At 44.9% G+C, this 21,322-nt stretch overlaps 2 protein-coding genes across 3 annotated transcripts in view; both read left to right on the top strand.

The window, feature by feature from the left end:
- LOC124053104 (mitogen-activated protein kinase kinase kinase kinase 3-like) overlaps nucleotides 1–11,286 on the top strand; it is a 28,016-nt gene extending 16,730 nt beyond the window's left edge. Inside the window, exons 17-34 of the mRNA XM_046378071.1 lie at nucleotides 319–357; nucleotides 470–628; nucleotides 785–827; nucleotides 918–1,074; nucleotides 1,376–1,452; nucleotides 1,741–1,782; nucleotides 3,321–3,405; nucleotides 3,628–3,707; nucleotides 4,101–4,161; nucleotides 4,243–4,360; nucleotides 4,961–5,019; nucleotides 8,799–8,902; nucleotides 9,131–9,302; nucleotides 9,444–9,512; nucleotides 9,654–9,746; nucleotides 9,876–9,946; nucleotides 10,017–10,072; nucleotides 10,148–11,286. Of these exons, the coding sequence (XP_046234027.1) occupies nucleotides 319–357; nucleotides 470–628; nucleotides 785–827; nucleotides 918–1,074; nucleotides 1,376–1,452; nucleotides 1,741–1,782; nucleotides 3,321–3,405; nucleotides 3,628–3,707; nucleotides 4,101–4,161; nucleotides 4,243–4,360; nucleotides 4,961–5,019; nucleotides 8,799–8,902; nucleotides 9,131–9,302; nucleotides 9,444–9,512; nucleotides 9,654–9,746; nucleotides 9,876–9,946; nucleotides 10,017–10,072; nucleotides 10,148–10,235 (1,573 nt within the window). The 3' untranslated portion in view covers nucleotides 10,236–11,286. The remainder of the gene's footprint in view (nucleotides 1–318; nucleotides 358–469; nucleotides 629–784; nucleotides 828–917; nucleotides 1,075–1,375; nucleotides 1,453–1,740; nucleotides 1,783–3,320; nucleotides 3,406–3,627; nucleotides 3,708–4,100; nucleotides 4,162–4,242; nucleotides 4,361–4,960; nucleotides 5,020–8,798; nucleotides 8,903–9,130; nucleotides 9,303–9,443; nucleotides 9,513–9,653; nucleotides 9,747–9,875; nucleotides 9,947–10,016; nucleotides 10,073–10,147) is intronic.
- Nucleotides 11,287–13,458: 2,172 nt separating this feature from the next.
- Nucleotides 13,459–20,974, top strand: soul4 (heme-binding protein soul4). 2 transcript variants are annotated; one of them, XM_046378054.1, is made up of 6 exons: nucleotides 13,459–13,615; nucleotides 14,627–14,855; nucleotides 16,907–16,992; nucleotides 17,149–17,290; nucleotides 17,479–17,662; nucleotides 19,441–20,974. In XM_046378054.1, the coding sequence occupies exons 2-6, from the start codon at nucleotides 14,702–14,704 to the stop codon at nucleotides 19,613–19,615; spliced, it is 741 nt and encodes a 246-aa protein (XP_046234010.1). In that variant the 5' UTR covers nucleotides 13,459–13,615; nucleotides 14,627–14,701; the 3' UTR covers nucleotides 19,616–20,974. The 2 variants fall into 2 exon arrangements, with proteins under 2 accessions (XP_046234010.1, XP_046234016.1); XM_046378060.1 differs by having other exon boundaries at nucleotides 13,489–13,599.
- Nucleotides 20,975–21,322: the final 348 nt, after the last annotated feature.

Genomic DNA, 21,322 nt, shown 5'->3' with positions numbered 1-21,322 from the left:
CAGCACACTGTGTGTTCACAGACTACACACTTCACTGATTGGTCAGTCCATGTTTGGTCTGCTGCTGATTGGTTGAATAGCGTTAGTCCAGGGAGTCACATGGCACGTCCAGCGAGACAGCAGTTCATCTACCTGCCATAAACAGACGTATGTTCGCTCATCTAAGAACAAATATGTTGAACACACTGCTTCACCAGGTGAGGTCACCTGACCAGCAGCCTCAGGTATCAGTCAGGTGATTATGCTAATTGATCAGCTGATGTTTAAAGTCTCTGAATTTCTCTCAGACTTTTTTCTTCTTCCTCTCTGTCCAATCAGGAGCCTGCTGAAGTCTGTGGAGGACGAGCTCAACCAAAGGTAAAGCCCCACCCTCTCCTAGCACCCACGGTTGCAACATCATCCGTGTATTTCTTAACCTGGAGAGATGTGTGTTTTCTCCACACTCAGGTGTTAAATATTTTCCCTTCAGGGGTCATGAGACTCACCTGGATGACAAGGCCCCAGGTGAGGATGCAGATGACCCAGAGGATGATGACATCTGTGTCCTAGGATGGGATGAAGATGACCTTTCGGGTGTCTCTGATGCTGCAGATCACCATGACAACCATGATGGAGATGACATGCAGCAGTGAGTGTGATGTAAACATCTGTACAGGTTTTTAGGTGGGGTGGGCGTGTCCTGTGAACTTGACTGACAGATGACAGAGGTGAGGTTTAACAGCAGGAAGTAGCTGCTCTGGTGCAAGTCACAGGAAGTTCCCCTCTATCTGTGTGTCTCTTTCAGAGTAAAAGACTCAACCCTGCGGCCTGGAGCTCATCCCCCTCAGGTGTGTCCCCTCACCTGTCATGACTCTGTGTGTCCGTCTGTCCTCCATCTGTCAGATCCAACTTGTCACACCTCTGCCCCCCTCCTTCAGGATGGCCCTCTGCTCCCTGACCACAATCACCACAGCGACCAGGACCAGGGTACCATAAAGTGTCATCCTCTGTCAGAAAGTCCTACCCGTTCACCCATCCAAGGTCCGCCCAGACCGCCGCCCCCTAAACTGCCCCCCCACAGACTCTGCAGTCTGGGTGAGACCCACAGAACCTGCAGAACTGCCTCAGATCTCTGAGATCACCAGCACTAACGCACTGATTTGTCACTGACTCTGTCTTCATAGCGACAGCAGCTGAGGCTTATGGGTACTGTAGTGCTCATAGTCATTGTATCATCCATGCCCAGTAACTTTCAGAAGATCCCTCCACATCCTGTAGACATGTTTCAGACCTGCTCCACCTGCTCCACACCTGTCGTCCTCAGCTCAGATCACTACACCCCCTGATATACACAATTTATCCGTGTTCTCATGTCCGTCTGTCTGTGTGCGTGTAGGGAACGTCCTGTCCTCAGATCAGCAGCCTGCGACGCCACCTGCTGGCCACAGCTGGAGAGACAAGAAGGAGCCTCCAGTAAGACAAACTGATTCAGGATCAGATGTGATGAAGAGAACTGTGTGTGTGTGTGTGTGTTACTGCTCATCATTCAGTCAAGCTTTATTGATCCTGTGAAGAAAATCTGCTGCTCATCACAACGTAATGTATTTTGTGGTGGAACCTGTATTTCATGTTGTCGAGGATCTTTGCACTCAAATCAGTTTCTTAATCATTTTTTTCTGAGCCTTTTTACTCGTCGTGTTCAGTTGCTGTCACATGATTGTGTGTAAACCATCAAGATAATCGTGTTTGTTTCCTCAACAGAAACCGGTCAGCAACGGACTCCCACCTACACCGAAAGTCCATGTAAGTCGCCAGCACACACACACACACACACACACACACACACTCTGGCACCATGCACCACTTAAAACCATCAAAACAAAGACATAACCCGAACCTGAGTCTAATCTACACGGTCCAGCAATACAACGCCACCTGTCCACTACAGCCAATCAGCAGGAGTTTTATCAGGAACACCTAAACCAAGTCCACACCAGAAACCACATCGAGAGTGTTGCTAATCAGCGTAATAATGACAGCAACAACAACTACAAGATTAAAGATTAAAGATTAAAGTGACATATTTTGTCATTGGAGGGAACTCACTCCAACGAAATTTGTTCTCTGCATTTAACCCACCCAAGTGACGTGCACACACACACAGCAAACCCGGGGCAGTGGGCGACCGCGTGCAGCGCCCGGGGAGCAGTGGGGGTTAGGTACCTTGCTCAAGGGTACCTCAGCCATGGACACCGGGACGCATCATTTGTCCAGCAAAGACAGGTTACGAAGTGTGAAAAACCACAACCTCCAGGGCCAAAGATCTGCAGTTCCTGGGCGTCCAGGTTTTCAACAGTCTGTGGTTGGAACATAATGGACTGGTGGCACGGGAGACATTTTGGACATTTGGACAATTAATTACAGTAATTAATAACAATGACTCAGTTCCATGAAGTGGACCAGCAGGACCTTCTGCAGTGGTCAGCAACCCCCTGAGAGTTTGCTGCAGTTCAAATGTCTGCCGTGTCAACACAAACACAAACCAAAAAAAACACTTCAGGAGACAGAAATTCTAAAAGTATGTACTTCGAGGACAAATTTAAATAAGGAGACAAAGCTGGTTCTTGATCTCGTCCTCCTGAAGGATCCTGTAGAGGGTTAGCAGGTCACACTCTCAGACAGGAAGTAGAAGGTCACAGTATCTGGTCCAAATTTTGGTGAAGGTATGAATGACGAGACAAGACTGAAACGTTGACGACAGGCGTCACATGACAGTCGGCACTAAATCAACATCTGGATTTGGGAGGATGGACAGAGAACCTGAGCGTCTGGACTTGTGATAAGAACTTCTGATCTTCTGAGTTTCACTGAAGAAAGTTTTGTGATGGTCAGAGTCTTCTGGAACTGATGTGTTGCACTTCAGAGGTTTCAGCCAGGGCTAACATATAAGTGAAGGGCAATCATGGACCAAAGACTGAACCCTGAGACTCTTTATGATGACCTGAGTAGTGGAGGTGCAACGGGAAGTCCTTTCTAAAATAGAGGAATACAACAGCATCTAAAACTGGAAGAGGCATGTTCAAACAAATAATGCAAATTTTTACTTAATAAAAGAAATTTCCTCTCAAATGAATAAAAATAACAATTAAATTAAAATGAATTTTATTGCACTTAACAAAAGCAGGCACGACAGATTTACACAACAAACCAAATCTCTAAGGCTGAACCACACACCAGACATGAAGTGAGAATGAAGGAGCAGCTGCAGCAGGAAGTGAAGTCAGTAAAACGTTTGTTTGGTCACTTTGAAGACTCTCACTGTCAGTTGTGTCTGTTCTCAGATGGGAGCTTGTTTCTCAAAGGTTTTTAATGGATGCCCTCTGAAGATTCACTCTGCTGCTTCCTGGATCAACCCCGACACCCGAGGTATGTTCACCTGTCGCACCTGCTGAGCTGCTTCAGTCCAGCCCAGACCCTTACTCTGAAGTAACAAGTGCTGGATGTTTCCTCTCACTTAGGCTGCGCTGTTCAGTTTGAGCAGTTTGTTTGTTTTTGCCTCTTTGTCATCACCATTTCAAATGTTTCACATTTCCAGTACTGTGCCGGTCTGTACTGCAGTATTTCTGAGTGCTGTGTGTTTGTCCTCAGATCAGTACCTGATCTTTGGAGCTGAGGAGGGAATTTACACTCTGAACCTGAACGAGCTGCATGAAAACTGCATGGAACAGGTGAGAGAGCTCACCCGGTCCAGACTCAGCTGGTCCACTCAGCTGATCCAGGATCAGGTGTGACTATCAGAACAAACAGACATTTTTCTGCAGTTTGTGAGTGGCCATCACCTGCAGGAGAGGCTGAGCCTGCAGATTTAAATCAGACTCAGTGAACTCAGCAAGCACTTCAGTCTGCTGAAACTTATATGCAATTTACAGGAATCATAAAAGTGAGAGAAGAACTTCTCTTTGACCTGAGACTCTCACACCAATTCATCAATTTAAAAAAATCAACTCTATTGACTAAACAAATTGCAATAATAAAATCCAGCATCTTTTGTGCTCAGACACCATAAACAGAAAAGAAAACCATGACAGAGTGCGTGTGTGTGTGTGTGCGTGTGTGCGCAGCTGTTTCCTCGCAGGTGTACCTGGGTTTATGTGATGAACAACACGCTCATCTCCATCTCAGGTGAGTCCACTCACACTGAAGGGCCCTGAGGTCTGCATGTGTGTGTGGGTGTGCTCTCTGACCCCTGAGTCCTGTCTGCAGGTAAAACCTCTCACCTATGCTGCCACAGTCTGGTTGGTCTCTTCGATCAGGCTCGACACAAACAGAAGCTCAGCGTCTCCATCCCGACTCACCGTCTGCCTGAACGCATCCTGCCAAGGTCGGTTCCTCCACACAGTAACATTACGCACACACACACACACACACACACACACACACACACACACACACAGGTATCACCAACGCTCACACACTGCTGGAGCAGCCGTGTCTCAGCCGGGGACACTTTGACTTGTGGACTGCAGGGGCTGAACCACCGGCCTTCTGATTGGTGGACGACCACTCATGTTTTAGTGTTTTTGTTAAATGTTTTTCCTCACCGACTCAAAGGAGACCAGGAGCAGACTGAGAACCTGCAGACAGCAGGAGGACATACAGAGACAGACCAATAAAACGAGACACTGAGTTTGAACAGAGGACAGAAGTGTTGAGTTCAGAATAATCGATGGTGAGCTGCTGGTCCCTGTTTGAGATGTTGATTAGAAATGTTAGGACAGGAACGTGGAGGACAGACTCCAGTCCCGACAGGATGCGGGATCCTTTGATTCTCTGATGGTTTTTTGTCTGAGGTTTGTGTGGGGACGTCTCGGCTCATCAGGTGCATCAGAGCTCAGGTTCGGTGATGACAGAAGTGATGCGATCCTACTTTAACCGCTTGAGCACACGTTTGAGTTTTTTTCTTGTGTGTTTTTGTCTCCAGGAAATTTTCCATCTCCAGTAAGATTCCCGACACTAAAGGCTGTCTGAGATGCTGTGTAGGTGAGTCATACACCATTTCCCATCATGCACTGCACACTTTGTCTCAGTCTCAGCTGTTGTCTCTGGACTGAGTTGTCCTGTCTCGACTTAGGGCCAGGCAGATAGAGACTGATAGTTGTCCTTTGTGCTGTTGTTCATCACTTGTAGTCCTGCAGAACTTGTCTGTGGTTGTGTTGTGTAGACATCAGGTCCCCGACATGCGGACTGTAAATCATGTGCTGCCAGGCAGACACCAGGACTGTCCGTTCCTCCTTTCGTTAAAGAGCCGACTGACAGACCACTGGCACATGTAAACAGGTGGGCGGAGGAGGTGCTGTGGTTTATTGTCACCCGACCCACAAGGACCAGAACCAGTCTGCTCAACAAACTTTATGTTCGAGCTCGATGTTCATAACAGCCGTTTGCAGTCGTGCTTATGATTTCAGAGAGGAGCCGTCATTATCCAGTCAGGCTGTTCAGTACGTGTCCAGCAAGAGAAAAACTGAATGTGGTGCAGTTCTGTTTTGGCTGATGCAGTGAGGAGAGAAGCCCTCATTCAGCCTTAGACTGACATGAGAGTAACACCTGATTATATGGCGCCAATTCACAACAAAAGTTATCTCATGACACTTTCCAGTTAGAGCAGGTCGAGACCAAACTCTTTAATTAAACTGTAGTACAGAGAGCCCAACATTCCCCCTTGAGCAGCACTTGGCGACAGTGGAGAGGAAAAACTGCCTTTTAGAAGGCAGAAACCTCGGAGCAGACCCCGACTCAAGATAGGCGGCCATCTGCCTTGACCGGTTGGGTTGAGAGAGAGAGAGAGAGAGAGAGACAGGGAGAAAGATAGACAGATAGACAGACAAAGGGGAGGGGGGGCATGAGAGAAGGAGCACACAAGCAGAGATGCATAGCAGCAGTAATAATACCAGAAGTATTGGACCTGTAGATAATGATAATGATATTATTATATTATATTATTATATTAGTAACAGTAATAATGGTAGTAGCTGCAGCAGATTAGTAATAGAATTAAAACACATTATGACTAAACAGTAGTAATCACAGTAAGTTTCAAGTGGGACCACAGCAGGAGGTCCAACCACGATCCATGAGAACCTGAGAGACCAGAAAGCACAAGGACTCCAGGGAAGAAGTTGGGTTAGTGATGCATTAATGGGACATATATGTGTTCAGAAGGAGAAGAAGAGGAGGAAAGAGAAGCTCAGTGCATCATGGAAGTTCCCTGACTGTCTAAGTCTATGGCAGCATAACTAGGGGCCGGCCTGGCCCTAACTATAAGCTTTATCAAACAGTCTACTCTTAAATGTAGAGAGGGTGTCCGCCTCCCGGACCGAGACCCGAAGGTGGTTCCATAGCAGAGGAGCCTGAGGACTCTAGGAACCCCAAGTAGCCCTGCATTTTGGGAAGGTAAAGCTCTGGTGGGATAATAGGGAACTATTAACTCTTTAAGATAGGATGGTGCCTGACCGTTCAGGGCTTTATAAGTGAGGAGGAGAATTTTAAAATCTATCCTCAATTTTACAGGTAGGCAATGTAGAGAAGCCAAAACAGGAGAAATATGATCTCTCATGCTGGTTCTTGTCAGTAGTCGTGCTGCAGCGTTCTGGATTAGCTGGAGAGTCTTTATGGATTTATTGGGGCAGCCTGATAGAAGGGAGTTACAGTAATCCAGTCTAGAGGTAATGAATGCATGGACTAATTTTTCTGCATCTTTCTGACTCAGGATGTGCCTAATCTTTGCGATATTGTGGAGGTGAAAGAATGCAGTCTTTGAAATATTCGATATGTGTGGGTTAAAGGACATGTCCTGGTCAAAGGGCATGTCAAAATAACTCCTAAATTCCTTACAATGGAGCTTGAGGCCACAGCTAAGCCATTTGGCATTACTATATCATTGGATATTTTGTTTCTAAGGTGTTCGGGGCCCAGAACAATAACTTCAGTTTTGTCTGAATTTAGAAGTAAAAATTGCAAGTCACCCAGGTTTTTATGTCTTTAAGACATGTCTGAAGTTTGACTAGCTGATTTGTTTTTCTGGTTTCATTGACAAGTACAATTGTGTGTCATCCGCATAACAATGAAAATGTATGGAGTGTTTCCTAATAATATCACCAATGGGGACAGAACCTTGAGGAACTCCGTGACTAACTTTTGTGAGTGTGGACAATGTATAATTAACATGAACATATTGAAATCGATCTGATAAATAAGACTGAAACCAGCTTGATGCAGTTCCTATAATGCCAATTAGGTGTTCCAATCTGTGCAATAAGATAGAATGGTTGATGGTGTCAAATGCAGCACTAAGGTCTAACAGTACAAGGAAAGAGATAAATCCCTTGTCTGATGCCAGTAGGAGGTCATTTGTGACTTTGACCAATGCCGTTTTTGTGCTGTGATGAGATCTAAAACCCAATTGAAATTTCTCAAATAAGTTATTATTTTGAAGAAAGTCACGTAGCTGATTGGCGACTGTTCTTTCAAGGATCTTGGAAAGAAATGGAAGGTTAGATATTGGTCTGTAGTTGCTTAAAACCTCTGGATCAAGTGTGTGTTTTTTAAGGAGAGGTTTGACTACAGCTACTTTAAAGGACTGGGGTACATAGCCTGTTATCAGGGACAGATTGATCATGTCTAATAGACAGGTGCTAAGTAAGGGTAAAGCTTCTTTGAGAAGGTTGGTAGGGATGGGGTCTAAGAGGCATGTTGTTGGCTTGGATGAATATTTAAGTGAGTATAACTGATGAGGGTCAATGGGAGAAAAGCAATCAAGATGATTCTCTGGTTCTATTGTTGTTTCTAAAGTTCCAGTGTTTGAAAGTAAATCAGTACCAGCTGAGGTAAGTAGGTGTTGAATTATGTCTCTAATGTTTAAAATCTTTTCATTGAAAAAGATTATAAAGTCATTGCTGCTAAGGGTCACAGAGATTTAAGGTTCGACAGCACTATGGCTCTCTGTCAGCCTGGCTACAGTGCTGAAGAGAAACCTGAGATTATGCTTGTTATCCTCAATTCATTTCGAGTAATCAACAGAGCATATTGATGTGTTTTAGCATCCACTCAGATGAACACATGCTGCTGATTCAGGGGTTTATAGCATCACTTTGGGAACCACTGTACAGAAGAACCAACTTGTTTACCTCCACCTGACAGGTGACAGTAGTCTCTAGATTGTCATTGTTTAAGATTAAACGTAAGCCCAGCAGACAGTAAAGCAGAGACATCCGTCTGAAAGAGGAGCTCGTTCAGCAACAGACACTAATCCCCATGATGCACCACAGAGCGACACAGGAAATCATTCCTGCCTGTCGCCATCAAACTCCTAAACTCTGCACTTTGACGGACACACGTACTTTTATATATACAATGTATATATGGTACACATGTAAATACCTGTAGTTTTAGATTTTTACTACCCATGTAAATACCTGTATTTTTAGATTTTTACTACCCATGTAAATACCTGTATTTTTTAGATTTATACTTATCTTGTTGTTTATACTATTTTTATATCTTTCACTTTTCTTTCTTGGTCGGAAAAACTGCAAGTACAAAGTCTGTATGAAAAAGAATTTCCCTTCGGGGATAAATAAAGGAATTCTGATTCTGATTCTGAACAGGTGAGCCACAGGTGTAGGAGTGCAGCTTATCTGCTGTATGTTTGTATGAATGTGGTCTCCCACGAGCAAAGGCTGGAGACCTCCTGATATTTGTCTACACCAAACTCCACCCTTTGCTGCCAAACATTATTAATGACCCTCCACCCCTCCCCACAGTGAGAAACCCCTATACAGGTCATAAGTACCTGGGCGGAGCCTTCCAATCAGGTGTGATCCTGCTGGAGTGGGTGGAGCCGATGCAGAAGTTCATGCTGGTCAAGGTAAGAACATCAGCTGTGTGGTTCTACAATCTGAATCTGTCACCCACACTGAAAACAGCATCGGTGCCTTGCTCAAGCTGTTGAGACAGTGTGAGGAGCTCTGAAGAGAACTGCTCCTCCGTCATATTTCTTGGGGTTCAGCATCTAAGCAGGACCCTCCTGATGCTCTGGTGCTAATGTCCCACCTGGGCTACCTGACTTAGTCTGCCACGTGTCTGTCCTCGTCAGAATGTCGACTTCCAGCCTCCATGTCCTCTTGAGGTTTTGGAGCTCCTTGTCATCCCGGAGCAGCCGTACCCGCTGATCTGTGTTGGCCTGAGCAAAGGAACTGAACTCAATCAGCCCATCAGCTTCCAGACGCTTGACCCAAACTCCTCCACCCCCACTACCCCTGACACAGGTAATCGCCTCTTTTGACAATTTCCCCTAAATCAGGTACCGCTCCCCCTGACTCATTTAGAACCGCCTCCTGACTGAGGTACAACTCCTCCCAGAGTTTGCTAACTGTATATTAGCAGTCTGAATGTTGGTCTGCTTGCAGAAAACCCTCAGAGTTGTGTGATCCACATCACTCAGCTGGAGAGAGACACTGTCCTGGTCTGTCTGGACCGTAAGTTGATGAACTAGATGATTTTGTTTTAAAGAATATAAATAACTTTTAATTATTCTAATGATCGAAGTTTTATTTTGAGGTATTTTGAGGTGTGTCAGCGATGATGTTAACTCTGGTTGGATTTTCTACTTCCTGTAGGTTGTATAAAGATTGTAAACCTACAAGGGAAACTTAAGTCCAGTAAGAAGCTGTCGGCTGAGCTCACCTTCAACTTCCAGATTGAGGCAATTGGTAAACCACCTTCAGTCTGCTAGCAAACAACCTTTGCACATGCATTTATGTTCCTCGATGAAACACCTTGGACGACCTGAACCTGCCTCCCGGTCTGCAGTGTGTTGACCTCCTCCTCCTTTTCCTCAGTGTGTTTACAGGACAGTGTTTTGGCCTTCTGGAGACATGGCATGCAGGGGCGGAGTTTCAGATCAAATGAGGTAATAATCACCCAATCAGAGACCTGCCCACTTCACTGCAGGGTCTTAACATCTGTTTTTGTTCCTGCAGGTCACTCAAGAGGTCAGTGACTTCAGCAGGATGTTCCGCCTGCTGGGCTCCGACAGGTGAGACACCTACCTGTTCACTTGTCTGTTTACCAGCCTATGAGCTCACCCGTCTGTCTGTCTGTCTCTCTGCAGGGTGGTGGTTCTGGAGAGCAGAGCGACAGATAACCCGACTGAACACAGTAACCTGTACATACTCACCGGACACGAGAACAGCTACTGAGAGCAGTAGCAGTTGACCCATCTAGGACCAAACCAGGACCAAACCAGTTACAATTAACAGTCTGGTATTGTATGACTGTGGTCCACAACTAGATCGTTTTTGCTTCCCTACTATCACATTTCAAAAGAACCAGGACCAAGCCAGGTTCTGTACTGTTACTAATCGTCTGCTCTTCAGTGTTCACCAAAGTACTCAACCAATAATGGTCACTATTCAAGTAACGTCTACCATCATGCATTACAGCAGACCTGAATAGTTTCCAACACTGAGTGAACACGTATAGAGCCTGTCAGCTGGTCCAGACGGACTGACCCACAGTAGGTTAGGACCAGGAAACATGAAGCAGGACTAGACCGAGAACCTGACTGAACAGTTCAGATGTCAGGTGTCATGTGACAGAAAGGTCCAGAACCAGAATCCAGATCTCTGTGGACCAATGGTTGATCCAGTTACTGAAACTCTAATGTCAGTGAATCAATGGATCAGTGAACTGAGACAAAGTGTCAGAACTGTAAATAGATTTTTATACTGTAGTTTATTTTGTACTTATACAGTATAACTGTATTTGTATTGTGTCTGTTTGAGATCTGTGTGATGCTGTCCTCATGTGACACCGCAGTCATTGTAGAAGCAGAGAAAACAGAATGACCTGAAGTTTAGTTTTACACCCACTGCAAACTAAATGTCTTCATGGGTCCAAATGTTGAGGATGATATCCAAAACAAACTGATGGAAAACCTGAATGTGAACCTGTAGAGACCTTAGGTTGATTATCTGCTGAAAGCTGAACTTGATGTTGACTTTGGAGGGAGAAGTTGGGAGGTTTTCTAATTCACGTCAAGAAATCTGAGTTTGATCACAGCTCAAACAGGAAACATGAGATGTGACCCTGCAGATGAGGGTCACATGACCAGCAGAGAAACCTGCAGTCATCAGGCTGGTTTTCAGGAACCTTGTTAGCTTGTCTGTTTTTATTGTCACCTCATGAGTATTCATGTATCCCTTTAAAACCATACAAGGATCCTTTCAAAATAAGACTCTTTTCAAATTATGTGTTACAGCTCAAATTCTTTAAGTTGGAATATAGCAATGATGTTGTCTATGGTAGTGAATCATCAGCTGAATGTGCAGTTCCTTGGCTGTACAGTCTAATAATGACTTCCATCTCAGAGTTTATTGATCCTGTTGTGGTTCACTCTCAGCGCTCTCAGAAGAAGAATCCATGTACACGAGCTGCTGACCAGCAGACAGCAGAGACACTCAGTCAGGCACCAGTGGGTGAACACAGAGGAAATACTGGACTGTTACTCATCGGGAGACACAAACAGTCTCCACGTGAGCCATTGGGTTGATCAGTACCTTTGATCACAATTTCAGCATATCAAGTTGAGTGAGTGGCTGTGTTCACAATAACTACAGACATGTCAGATTAACATGGTTTATAGTTGCAATTATTATCCAACAAACATTTTTATAGTTCCTGCTCATTATGCACTCCATCCATCCATTTTCTATACTGCTTATCCGTGAGGGTCGCTGGGGGAGCTGGAGCCTATCCCAGCTGACTACGGGCGAGAGGCGGGGTTCACCCTGGACTGGTCGCCAGTCAATCACAGGGCCAACACACAAAGACAGACAACCACACACTCTCACACTCACACCTAGGGGGCAATGTAGAGCAGCCAGTTAACCTAATGTGCATGTTTTTGGTATTGTGGGAGGAAGCCGGAGAACCCGGAGAAAACCCACGCAGGCACAGGGAGAACATGCAAACTCCACATAGAAGGGCCCAGACCGGGATTCGAACCTGGAACCCTCTTGCTATGAGGCGACAGTGCTAACCACTGCACCACCGTACCACCCCCATTATGCACTCTTTTTCCTTTATTAAATATCAGCTTTATTACATTGGTCTGTCAGGTATGCAACAGTCCCTGTCTGCTTCATGAATTATTTAGATGTGGATATGACAGCACCACTCAGTCTGTTTCTTTTTTGTGGTCACTGGAAAAATTCCCCAGCAGCCCAAAAAGTATTTTGCCATAACGGACGTCTGTGAAACAACCGCAAACAGTTGTTTTTTTCTGTTGTGAATTTTTGATCATTGGAGGTTTTATAGAAAATGTAAACATTTGCTCACATCGAGAGAAGTAGTTATTAAATGATCGATCAGAGGTGCTGTGACACGTCCTGTTACGGTTTGTTACTGCAAGTCGCAACAATCACCTGTAATTATCAACATAATGTTGATTATCAGTCAGATGTTTGTGCTAAAGGTACAGAGAAGGTGAACACCAGCTGCATGGGGATCCATCATCACAGAACTAGGGTTACAGTAACCTGTCAGCTGGTATATGAACTTTAAAACTGTTTTTACATTTATTAAATCTTTTTTATGCCGATGTGCAAAACTATAAAATAAAAGACGTTTTTACTATCAGATCACTCTGACTGAGTTTGAATGTTTATGTCAATCCAACTGATTTATTTAACCCAAAATTTCAAATCATGAATTTTGAAACATTTAAAGTGAACCGAACCTTTGAGGAGGTTGAATAGGCCAAGAAATGTGGAAAAGTACAATAAGGAATCACAACATTAGAAAATTTACAAAAATTGTAAACACTGAAGAAACTGCATTCAGGAAGACTTTTCAAATTTTCACTGTTGCTGAAGAAGAAGGTAAACAGAATAAATTTAAGTGTTCTTTATGCACATAAAACCTTACAGAAAGTCCTTCACTGTTCCTGTTAGTCTGCATGACATCAAGTTTGAGGAAGTGCTTCATTTTAGTCACTTATTTAAACAAAACTTTATATCTCATTGAATGGATTTGTATTAAGTCAGCTTCAATCGATTTCATCTTTACTAATTGTTTTATATAATGTTGATGTGATTACTTTTAAACTCGGTTTGTGACTCTCAGCCTAAACTCCTGTTTCTTGTATAAAAAACATTCATACAGACTCATTAAAACATAACTTTAATGAACAGTATAAACAGTTTACACAGACAGCAAGCCTAACGATACGAAAAGCCTCAAAGCTTTTTATTCTACATAAGGTTAACTGTTTCCGGCTCTCCAGGTTTAAAACAGTTCGAGGAGGAGAAGAGAGCTTTCGCTATCATAATTGTGATAACGAATACTGGGGAATCAAAATCATTCATCTACAATTTTGCGCTTTTCGCTCATTTTAAAAGAAGTGACGTTGTTTATTTGCTCTAACTGTGCAACTGGAGCTGCGGGCTTTTATTTTGAAGTAGCCACAGCGTGCAGTGTACCGGAAACAGAGAAGAAGAAGCAGGCCTTCGATGTTGTATTTGAAGGACGGTTTCAGCGACTACAGACTTACCTGGCGGAAAGGTGCGTCCAGAACCAGGTGAGATGAACAGTATTCTGACCCGGCCTGGACACATCTGCTAGCTGTTATAACCAGGTTAACTGCTGTTTGCAGAGAGGCAGCTCCATGCTAAACATGCTAAATTTACCGTTCAAAACCTGGTCCAGTTCTGGTCACGCCTGTATCTGAACCGGTTACTCTGCGGTCCTGCCAGTCCTGCTGGTGTGTCTGTTTGAACCGCGCTGCCCTGAAGCGGATCAGCGGTCTGTGCCCGTCTGTTTGGACCGGATCCCAGGTTGACCTACTTTCCCTCCCGGAGGTCCGCAGAAAGCCTGGAACCAGAGCTTAACGGTTTTACACCGACGACACGGATCTTATTTCACCGTTTAATAAATTTGTTTAGGTTTCAGTCAAATCTTCAAAATAAATTAACATTCACGGTTTGTTTAAAGGAAGTCTGACAGATTTACTGACAAGAATACCCATCTTGTCCTCTGAACTGTCAATCAAATCGACAGCGTTTTTTTTTGATTATCAATAAAACCAACAGAAAACGGAGCTGATGAGGTCACTTTCAGACATAAAGAGCTGATCGAAACCATCTCCTAACAGGTCCTACCAAACCTGCAAATATGCTCCATGAACCCTGCTACAGTACACAAGTATGACCAGCAGGACGTCCTGACGATGTTGTGACTGATATTTTATTGACTAGTGGATTACTGGTGATCATCTACTGCAGTACAAAATGAAAATACTCTAGTAAAGTACAAGTACCTCTAAGTTGTACTTCAGTACTTGTGGCGTTAATTCCCCTGCTGCCTGGAAGCTCGCGTCACATCTCGTCCAGCAGCACGTGTACGAGCTCATACGAACACTTCAGACGTGTTGTGAGCTCATGCAAATAGCAGACAGAGCAGACGTTTCCCTCAGGAGGAGGTGGAGACCAAACATGGAGCCCGAAGGCAGTGGACACTGGACTGAGACTCTTAACAAGTTCATACTGTTGTGTTTGCTCTAGTGAAGGTGGTTTCTGTGTCTCCCTTACAGGAAATAAATTCGTCTGTCTCCTCTCAGTGGACACAGACTCTCTGCAGTCAGAGGTCGTCTCCTCCTACGGCAGTGATGGCTCTGATTTCACTGGAAGACCTCGATGGATTGGACGATGAGCAACTGGATGATGACATCGCCGACAACCCTGAAGCAATGGACGAAGATGACCAACTGCTGTCACACTGGCAGGCGGTTGCCAGCACCCACCAGGTGTCAGTTCCTCCAGGTGAGGGGCCATCAGGTGTCAGTTTCTCCAGGTGAGGGGCGGGGCCAGCACCCAGTAGGTGAGGAGCTGCAGCCTGTGGACATACCCGATGTCGGTTAAGTTGATAATGAGGATGAGTAGTTGCAGCTCTTGTTGTTGAAAGGCAGGTGGATTCTTTTTCACGCAATGGCAGCCATTTTGTTTCCTCTCTGAAATAAATTATAATTGAGAATAATTCCTTCCTATTTTGCCTTCACAATAAAAGCATGTCGCAGAGACAACAAGGCCAGAAGATTTTATGTTACTCTTCACATTCAAGTTCTTTGTTCAGATGCACAACAACTGGCAATGGAATTCTGAGATCTCAGACTCCATCCAGCACAGCTCTTCTAGATCAGGGGTCGGCAACCCGCGGCTCTGGAGCCGCATGCGGCTCTTCAGCGCCTCCCTAGTGGCTCCCTGGAGCTTTTTCAAAAATGTATGAAAATGGAAAAAAAATGGGGGAATATATATTTTGTTTTAATATGGTTTCTGTAGGAGGACAAACATGACACAAACATTCTTAACGTTTTCCAATGCTGTAAAAATGTTTATAATAAATATTAAATTTCAACATTTCTGTCAACGACGATGTGCGTCATAGCCTGCGACACACGTTTCAGCGCGGCGCGGTGCCACGCAGGTGGCTGTTGTAAACAAACCGGCGGGTGTGTCATGGGCCATGGATCCCAAAGGGGAAAAGCGAAAGATAGCTGATGAGAACAGAGGATTCAAGGAAGAATGGACCGAATCATCTGCTTTCATTGCCGATTGCCTGCATGTTTGCTTTGTAATGAGAAGTTGTCAAATAACAAAAAGAGTCATTTGGAAAGACATTTCCAGGGAAGGCATGCTAAATTTGCAGCAGACCACCCAGTTGGGAGTGAGAGGAAAAGTGCGATTGCTTTACTTCTGGAGAAATTAGAGGAGCGCAAAGATAGATTTAAGAAGTGGACTGCATCTCCAAACTCCACTTCTGCTGCTAGTTTTGTTGCAACCCGGGAGATAATAACGCGTGGAAAACCGTTCACAGACGGTGAGTACATGAAGGATTCATTCATCAAACTGGTCATTTTAGTAAGCTAATATAGCTAATATACACTTACAGCCTGTGTTCCCTTCATATAAGGCTTTTAATTTTTTTGCGGCTCCAGACAGATTTGTTTTTGTTCAATATGGCTCTTTGAACATTTTGGGTTGCCGACCCCTGTTCTAGATCTAAGAAAAAAAAAAAAGGTAACAGGTAAGTCCAGGTTGTGGACAGGCACAGACTGATGTAATCAGTGAGTAGCAGGAGAGGTTGTTTGGACAGTACATCTGGATTCTGGGCTGCTGACACACAACATGGCAGCTGTTGTTTGTCAGAACACACCTGGACTGACCTGTTCGATGAGTCACACGTCTGTGTCTCAGCTTTTCCCATCACAACTTCCTGCTCACATATATGCATGAAAATAATCGTCAGTGCTGATTAACTCTTTACAGGGTTAATGTTTACATAATGTGTTCAGGTAGAACATGCTCACACCTTTGCTGTCTTTCATTGACTTCACTGCCACTTGATAACATCAAAGCTTTCCTTGTCTTTTCATCTCATGAGCAGTTTCATATTGATGAGGACTGTCTGTTATTGTATGTATATGAACCACTGACTGTATGTAAAGATGGACAACACAAGAGCTCTCTAAAACATCTGCATCGCTCCCTGGTGGCTGGTGCAGTACAGCTCATAAGCCCCTTCCCCTCCGTGTTAGCAGGTGGGACATGGATCAAACTAAAAACTCATAGTACACATCAGATACACTCATCCCAAAGATGGTCCCTGCCATTTTAAGTAGTTCTTTTATTTAGCTCTGCAGACTAAATGTCACACATGAAGCCCAGTCAGCAGTCAGTCAGATCTCATCAAGTGACTCCATATCACAACCACACCAACAGGCTCGAGTAACCCTCTGGATGGTGTCTTCATGCAGTCTCATGTTGTGGCTGTGTGAAGTGTCCCTCACAGCTTCCTGTTGGTGCGTGTGTTCCAGAAATGACCGGACCCATACATGAAATGGCCCGCAACAGCCAGCAGAGGGAGCCCCTCCCCTTTGCTCCAATATCTTGCCATGAGAAGGTAAAGACCCCAGAATCTCAACAGACCACGACAGACCGCAACAGACCATGACAGACTACAACAGACCACTGCAGACTACGACGGACCACTACAGTCCTTTTCCTCTGTGGACGGGGGAGGTGCTGTGTATCTGTCTGACTCCTCCTGTCTCTGCAGATGGGAGAGGTGCTCTATGAGGAGCGGTTGTACTCGGCAGGACACTGGGCCTGTGTGACCAGAAGTGAAGATCTGTATGAGCAGAGCATCTCGATGGGCTTCATGAAACTGATGCGCTTCATCTGTAAAGAAAACTCTGCAGGTCAGGCTCCGCCCACTTGCAGCACAGCTCATCCAACTGACTCCACCCCCTGGGATGGGCTTGGGATTAAGCTGTCACAGATAACATATAAAATAAAACCAAACAAGAAGAAAACATGACACACAAACACAGAGGCAGTACGTGCGTGATGAGTCGTGTGATCTGAATTGATTGTCATGTATTGGCAGGTCGGTACCTGGGAATGACGGTGCCGGTGGTCAGTAACATCCACATGATGGAGGATGGAAACACATTTGAGAAAAACGTCCAGACAGCTTTCTTCCTGCCCGCCGAGTTTCAGACCAATCCCCCCCGACCCTCCGACCCTGACATCACTATTGTTTACAGAGAGCCAATCAGAGTGATCGTCAGGTGAGTGCGTCATTGTGATGAAGGTACGGTTCAGTCGCAGCTGAGTGTCAAACGTTTTGAAACATGATCAGTTCCAGTGACTGAATCTTATTCAGTCTCTGTTCAGTGAACTGTTTTGTCAAAGCATACGTAGAAATCCTGACTGTCCCTGAATGCAGCATCAGAGTCTCTCAGCAGAAACTCAAACACATGTCCAGTTGATCATTGTTCATGAGACTTCAGTCATCTTCAGTAGAAAATGATCTTCATCATTAGTGTTTATAGTCAATAAAGTTAGGAAAAAATAAATCAGTGTACCAGGAATGTTTTTCCTCTGTTGAAACATCATGTGAGTCTGTCCTGAAAGGTCCAGGTTGAAGCTGTAGAGGACATGCTGCATTCAGGTCACATCAGACTAGATGTCATTTAGACTGATGCTGGTTTGGTATCAGATCGCTGACTGGGATACTGACACAGCAGCTCCCGTCCATCAGGACGTGGTGACACGGCTGTTTTTATTTGTCACAACAAGCATCAGACTTCAGCCTGATGAAAGACCTTGTTGAGGCCACTGTCACTACAGAAGGCTTTTAATTTGAAACATACAAGATAAGATACAAGATACAAGATAGGTTTATTTGTCACACACACAATCATACATGGTACAATGTGCAGTGAAATTCTTTATGTCCCTGCTACCAAAAAATAGGTAAGTAAAAATTAAATATTGTAAAATAGAAACCTTACAAAAATAATAAAATTAAAAAAGTGAAAATGTGCAGATTTATATGTACAGTATTTACATGTAGTGCAGGTGGGAGTAGGATTGTCCAGATTAACGCTCACTGTTGAGCAGACGGATGGCCTGGAGGAAGAAGCTTCTCCTCATCCTCTCAGTGTTGGTTCTCAGGCAGCAGAACCGACGGCCTGATGGCAGCAGGGAGAAGAGTGAGTGTCCGGGGTGATGGGGCTGCCTGAGGATCTTCTCAGCTCTCGACCTGCATCGTTTGGTGTAAATGTCCTGCAGGTCGGGTAAAGTTGTTCTGATTGTCCTCTCAGCTGAGCGGACTTCCCTCCTGAGGGACGAGAGGTCCTGCTTTGTGCAGCTGCCCCTCCATGTGGTGATGCTCCCACTCAAGATGCTCTCAGTGGTGCAGGTGTAGAAGTTCCTGAGCACCTTGAGGGGGAGCCTGAAGTCTCTGAGGCGTCTGAGGTGGAACAGACGCTGGCTGGCCTTCTTCACAGTCCTGTGAATGTGCAGTGACCAGGACAGGTCCCGTGTGATGGTCACACCGAGGTATTTAAAACTGTCCACCCTCTCCACCTCAGACCCGCCGATGCAGAGTGGACGGATGTCCTTCTGCTGCTTCTTCCTGTAGTCCACAATCAGCTCCTTAGTTTTGCTGACGTTCAGCAGGAGGTTATTCTCCTGGCACCAGCTCTCGAGGAGAAATATACAGGAAGTGTTGATTTGTAGTGTCAGTTTACTGCAGTAACTTTAACAGGACAAACAGCAAATCAAAATGAGGCTTCGTACCAAAGTGAGAAACAACATCAGACAACAGAACCTGCACCGAGGACAGCTGTCTGTCTGCCTGTCTGTCTGTGTCTGTATGGTCCTTGGTCAGGAGGAAGCTACAGATTGTGCTCTGTGGTTTCAGGTCTTCGTCAGTCCTTCATGTGGTGGATGTATTGTTTACAGTCAGCATTTTAACCCTCACAAGACTGACTGTGTGAGTCCTCACAGTCAGCATGAGCAGTGTGTACTGATGATGTTGTACTCTCTGATTGGCCGTCAGGACATTTTTTGGGACAACCACAGAGGAGACGGTGACCCGTCAGATCAGTCTGCTGTGGGAGATTCTTGGCGTCCATGACGAACTCCACAGGGACACCTACATGGTCGCTGTATACGAGAACCCCAGCGTACCCCGCCGCAGGAACGAGATCTGGTTCATCAGGCGCAACCTGTAGGCGCCTTCCTATCATCCTCCGCTCCTTCAGCCCTCCTCCGCTTATTGGCCGGATTGATGTGCTCAGTGGCCCAGTTCCTGTAGCTGAGTTCAGTTTGACCAATCAGAGCAGGTTTATGTTTGTTAGCAAGTCCTGACTATAAGTCCCAGCCCCTGTCCCTCATCTCTCTGACTAACTGACATCCCATTGGTTCACACGTTACAATGATCCCACATCAACAGGAAATACATCACTTTAATTTGTCAAGCTTTTGTCCTGGTGGGCTGTGATCTGACCAATCAGATCTTCGGTGTGCACATGATGTCAGGGCTGAAAAGTGTTCTCACACCTGGCTCTGAAAAAGAAAGCAATTTCATGTTTCTGATGCAGGCAATCAATAAATATTGATCAACCCACAGTGTGGTAATGTGCTAATTATAGTGACTCATGTAATTAATCAATAATAAATATTCCAGACTCTCCAGGAGTGTTTCTATTGGTCAACCTCTGACCTCCAGAGAGAAACAGGGAACACCCGTAGAACAAAAAAGTCATGTGACCTTTACTGTGAAAGATCATCAGAGGCCGAATCTCATCACATCAGTCTGATCCCAGATCAGACAGAAGTGTTTGTTTCATTACGTTTTCTTTCCAGAGTCTTAATTTAATCCATGAAACTTCATTTGTACTACTGCACAGTTCAGAGTCCAGTTTATTAGGAACACGTATTGTGTATTAGGAGTTCCTAATAAAGTGGCCACTGAAAGCACACAGAAGGTTTAATCGACACATCTTCCTCCCTCTCTGCTAACTATGAAGCCACAGCCAGCAGCCACTTAGCTTAGCTTAGCTTAGCTTAGCATAAAGAGTGCAAACAAGGGGAAACAGTTACCGGACCTGGTCCTGGTCCAAGTTCTGTCCCTGGACTCAAATCTGCAGTCCTGATGAAGTTCAGCTGCTGCCGTTTCAGGACAGACGGGCGCTTGTGGCCAGTTTTAATATTCAGTTTGTGTTTGTGAAGATGAAAGTAAATATTTTTGTAAATGAATCTGCAGCTTTTTTACAGTACACCTCGACCTGGTCGTTTTCCCCCTCTGAAGGTTGTTAAAGGTCCTGTGTGAAACGAGGAAGCTGTAGTGATGGTTTACAGAGCAGACCAGGTGTGAACAGACAGGTGACCAACCCTCAGTATCTTAAACTGACTTCCACACACGTGTTGTTCCTGTTTTTATTCTTGATGTGAAACAGTTTTTAAAAGAGCTTTGTGGTTTTTGGTGCCTGGTATTTGAAATTAATCCTTCCTGTTCAGACTTTTTATTGTGTTTTTTTCCTTATGTTCCAACATTTGTGCAGAAAATATTAAAGTAAAATCGGATTGAAGTGGTCAGCTGTGACAATTTTTTTACCCTTAGCAAAATATTATAAAACCTTTCTGCTGCCTGTCTGCTCCTGTTGGTGCGACAGGTAAAAATGACAGGATGATGTCCTTATTTGTACACCGAGTGAGGAAGTGAGAGCCAATCACAAGTGCTCGCTTGAGATGCAATGCCAGGTGTGAATGGGGCCCAGTGACATCGCACAACCTGGTGAACCAATCAGAAGCAGACATGTTGATGTCATGGATGAAATGAAGAACCTCTTGTGGGACATCAGTTATGAATTCCACCTGCAGCTTCAGGAAACACCTGATGTCCACGTGACCCTGAGTTCCAGATGTCCAACATCAGC

Source organism: Scatophagus argus, chromosome 2 (genome assembly GCF_020382885.2).
Source record: "Scatophagus argus isolate fScaArg1 chromosome 2, fScaArg1.pri, whole genome shotgun sequence".
NCBI classification, from domain to species: Eukaryota; Metazoa; Chordata; class Actinopteri; family Scatophagidae; genus Scatophagus; species Scatophagus argus.
This window is presented reverse-complemented; position numbering and strand designations above follow the sequence as displayed.

What these genes read in the sequence shown, in the direction of transcription:
- soul4 (XM_046378054.1), top strand. Translation starts at nt 14,702, where the DNA reads ATGGCTCTGATTTCACTGGAAGACCTCGATGGATTGGACGATGAGCAA. An exon ending in CCAGGTGTCAGTTCCTCCAG is followed by an intron (nt 14,856 to 16,906) that starts GTGAGGGGCCAT and finishes CGTGTGTTCCAG; the next exon opens with AAATGACCGGACCCATACAT. An exon ending in CAATATCTTGCCATGAGAAG is followed by an intron (nt 16,993 to 17,148) that starts GTAAAGACCCCA and finishes CTGTCTCTGCAG; the next exon opens with ATGGGAGAGGTGCTCTATGA.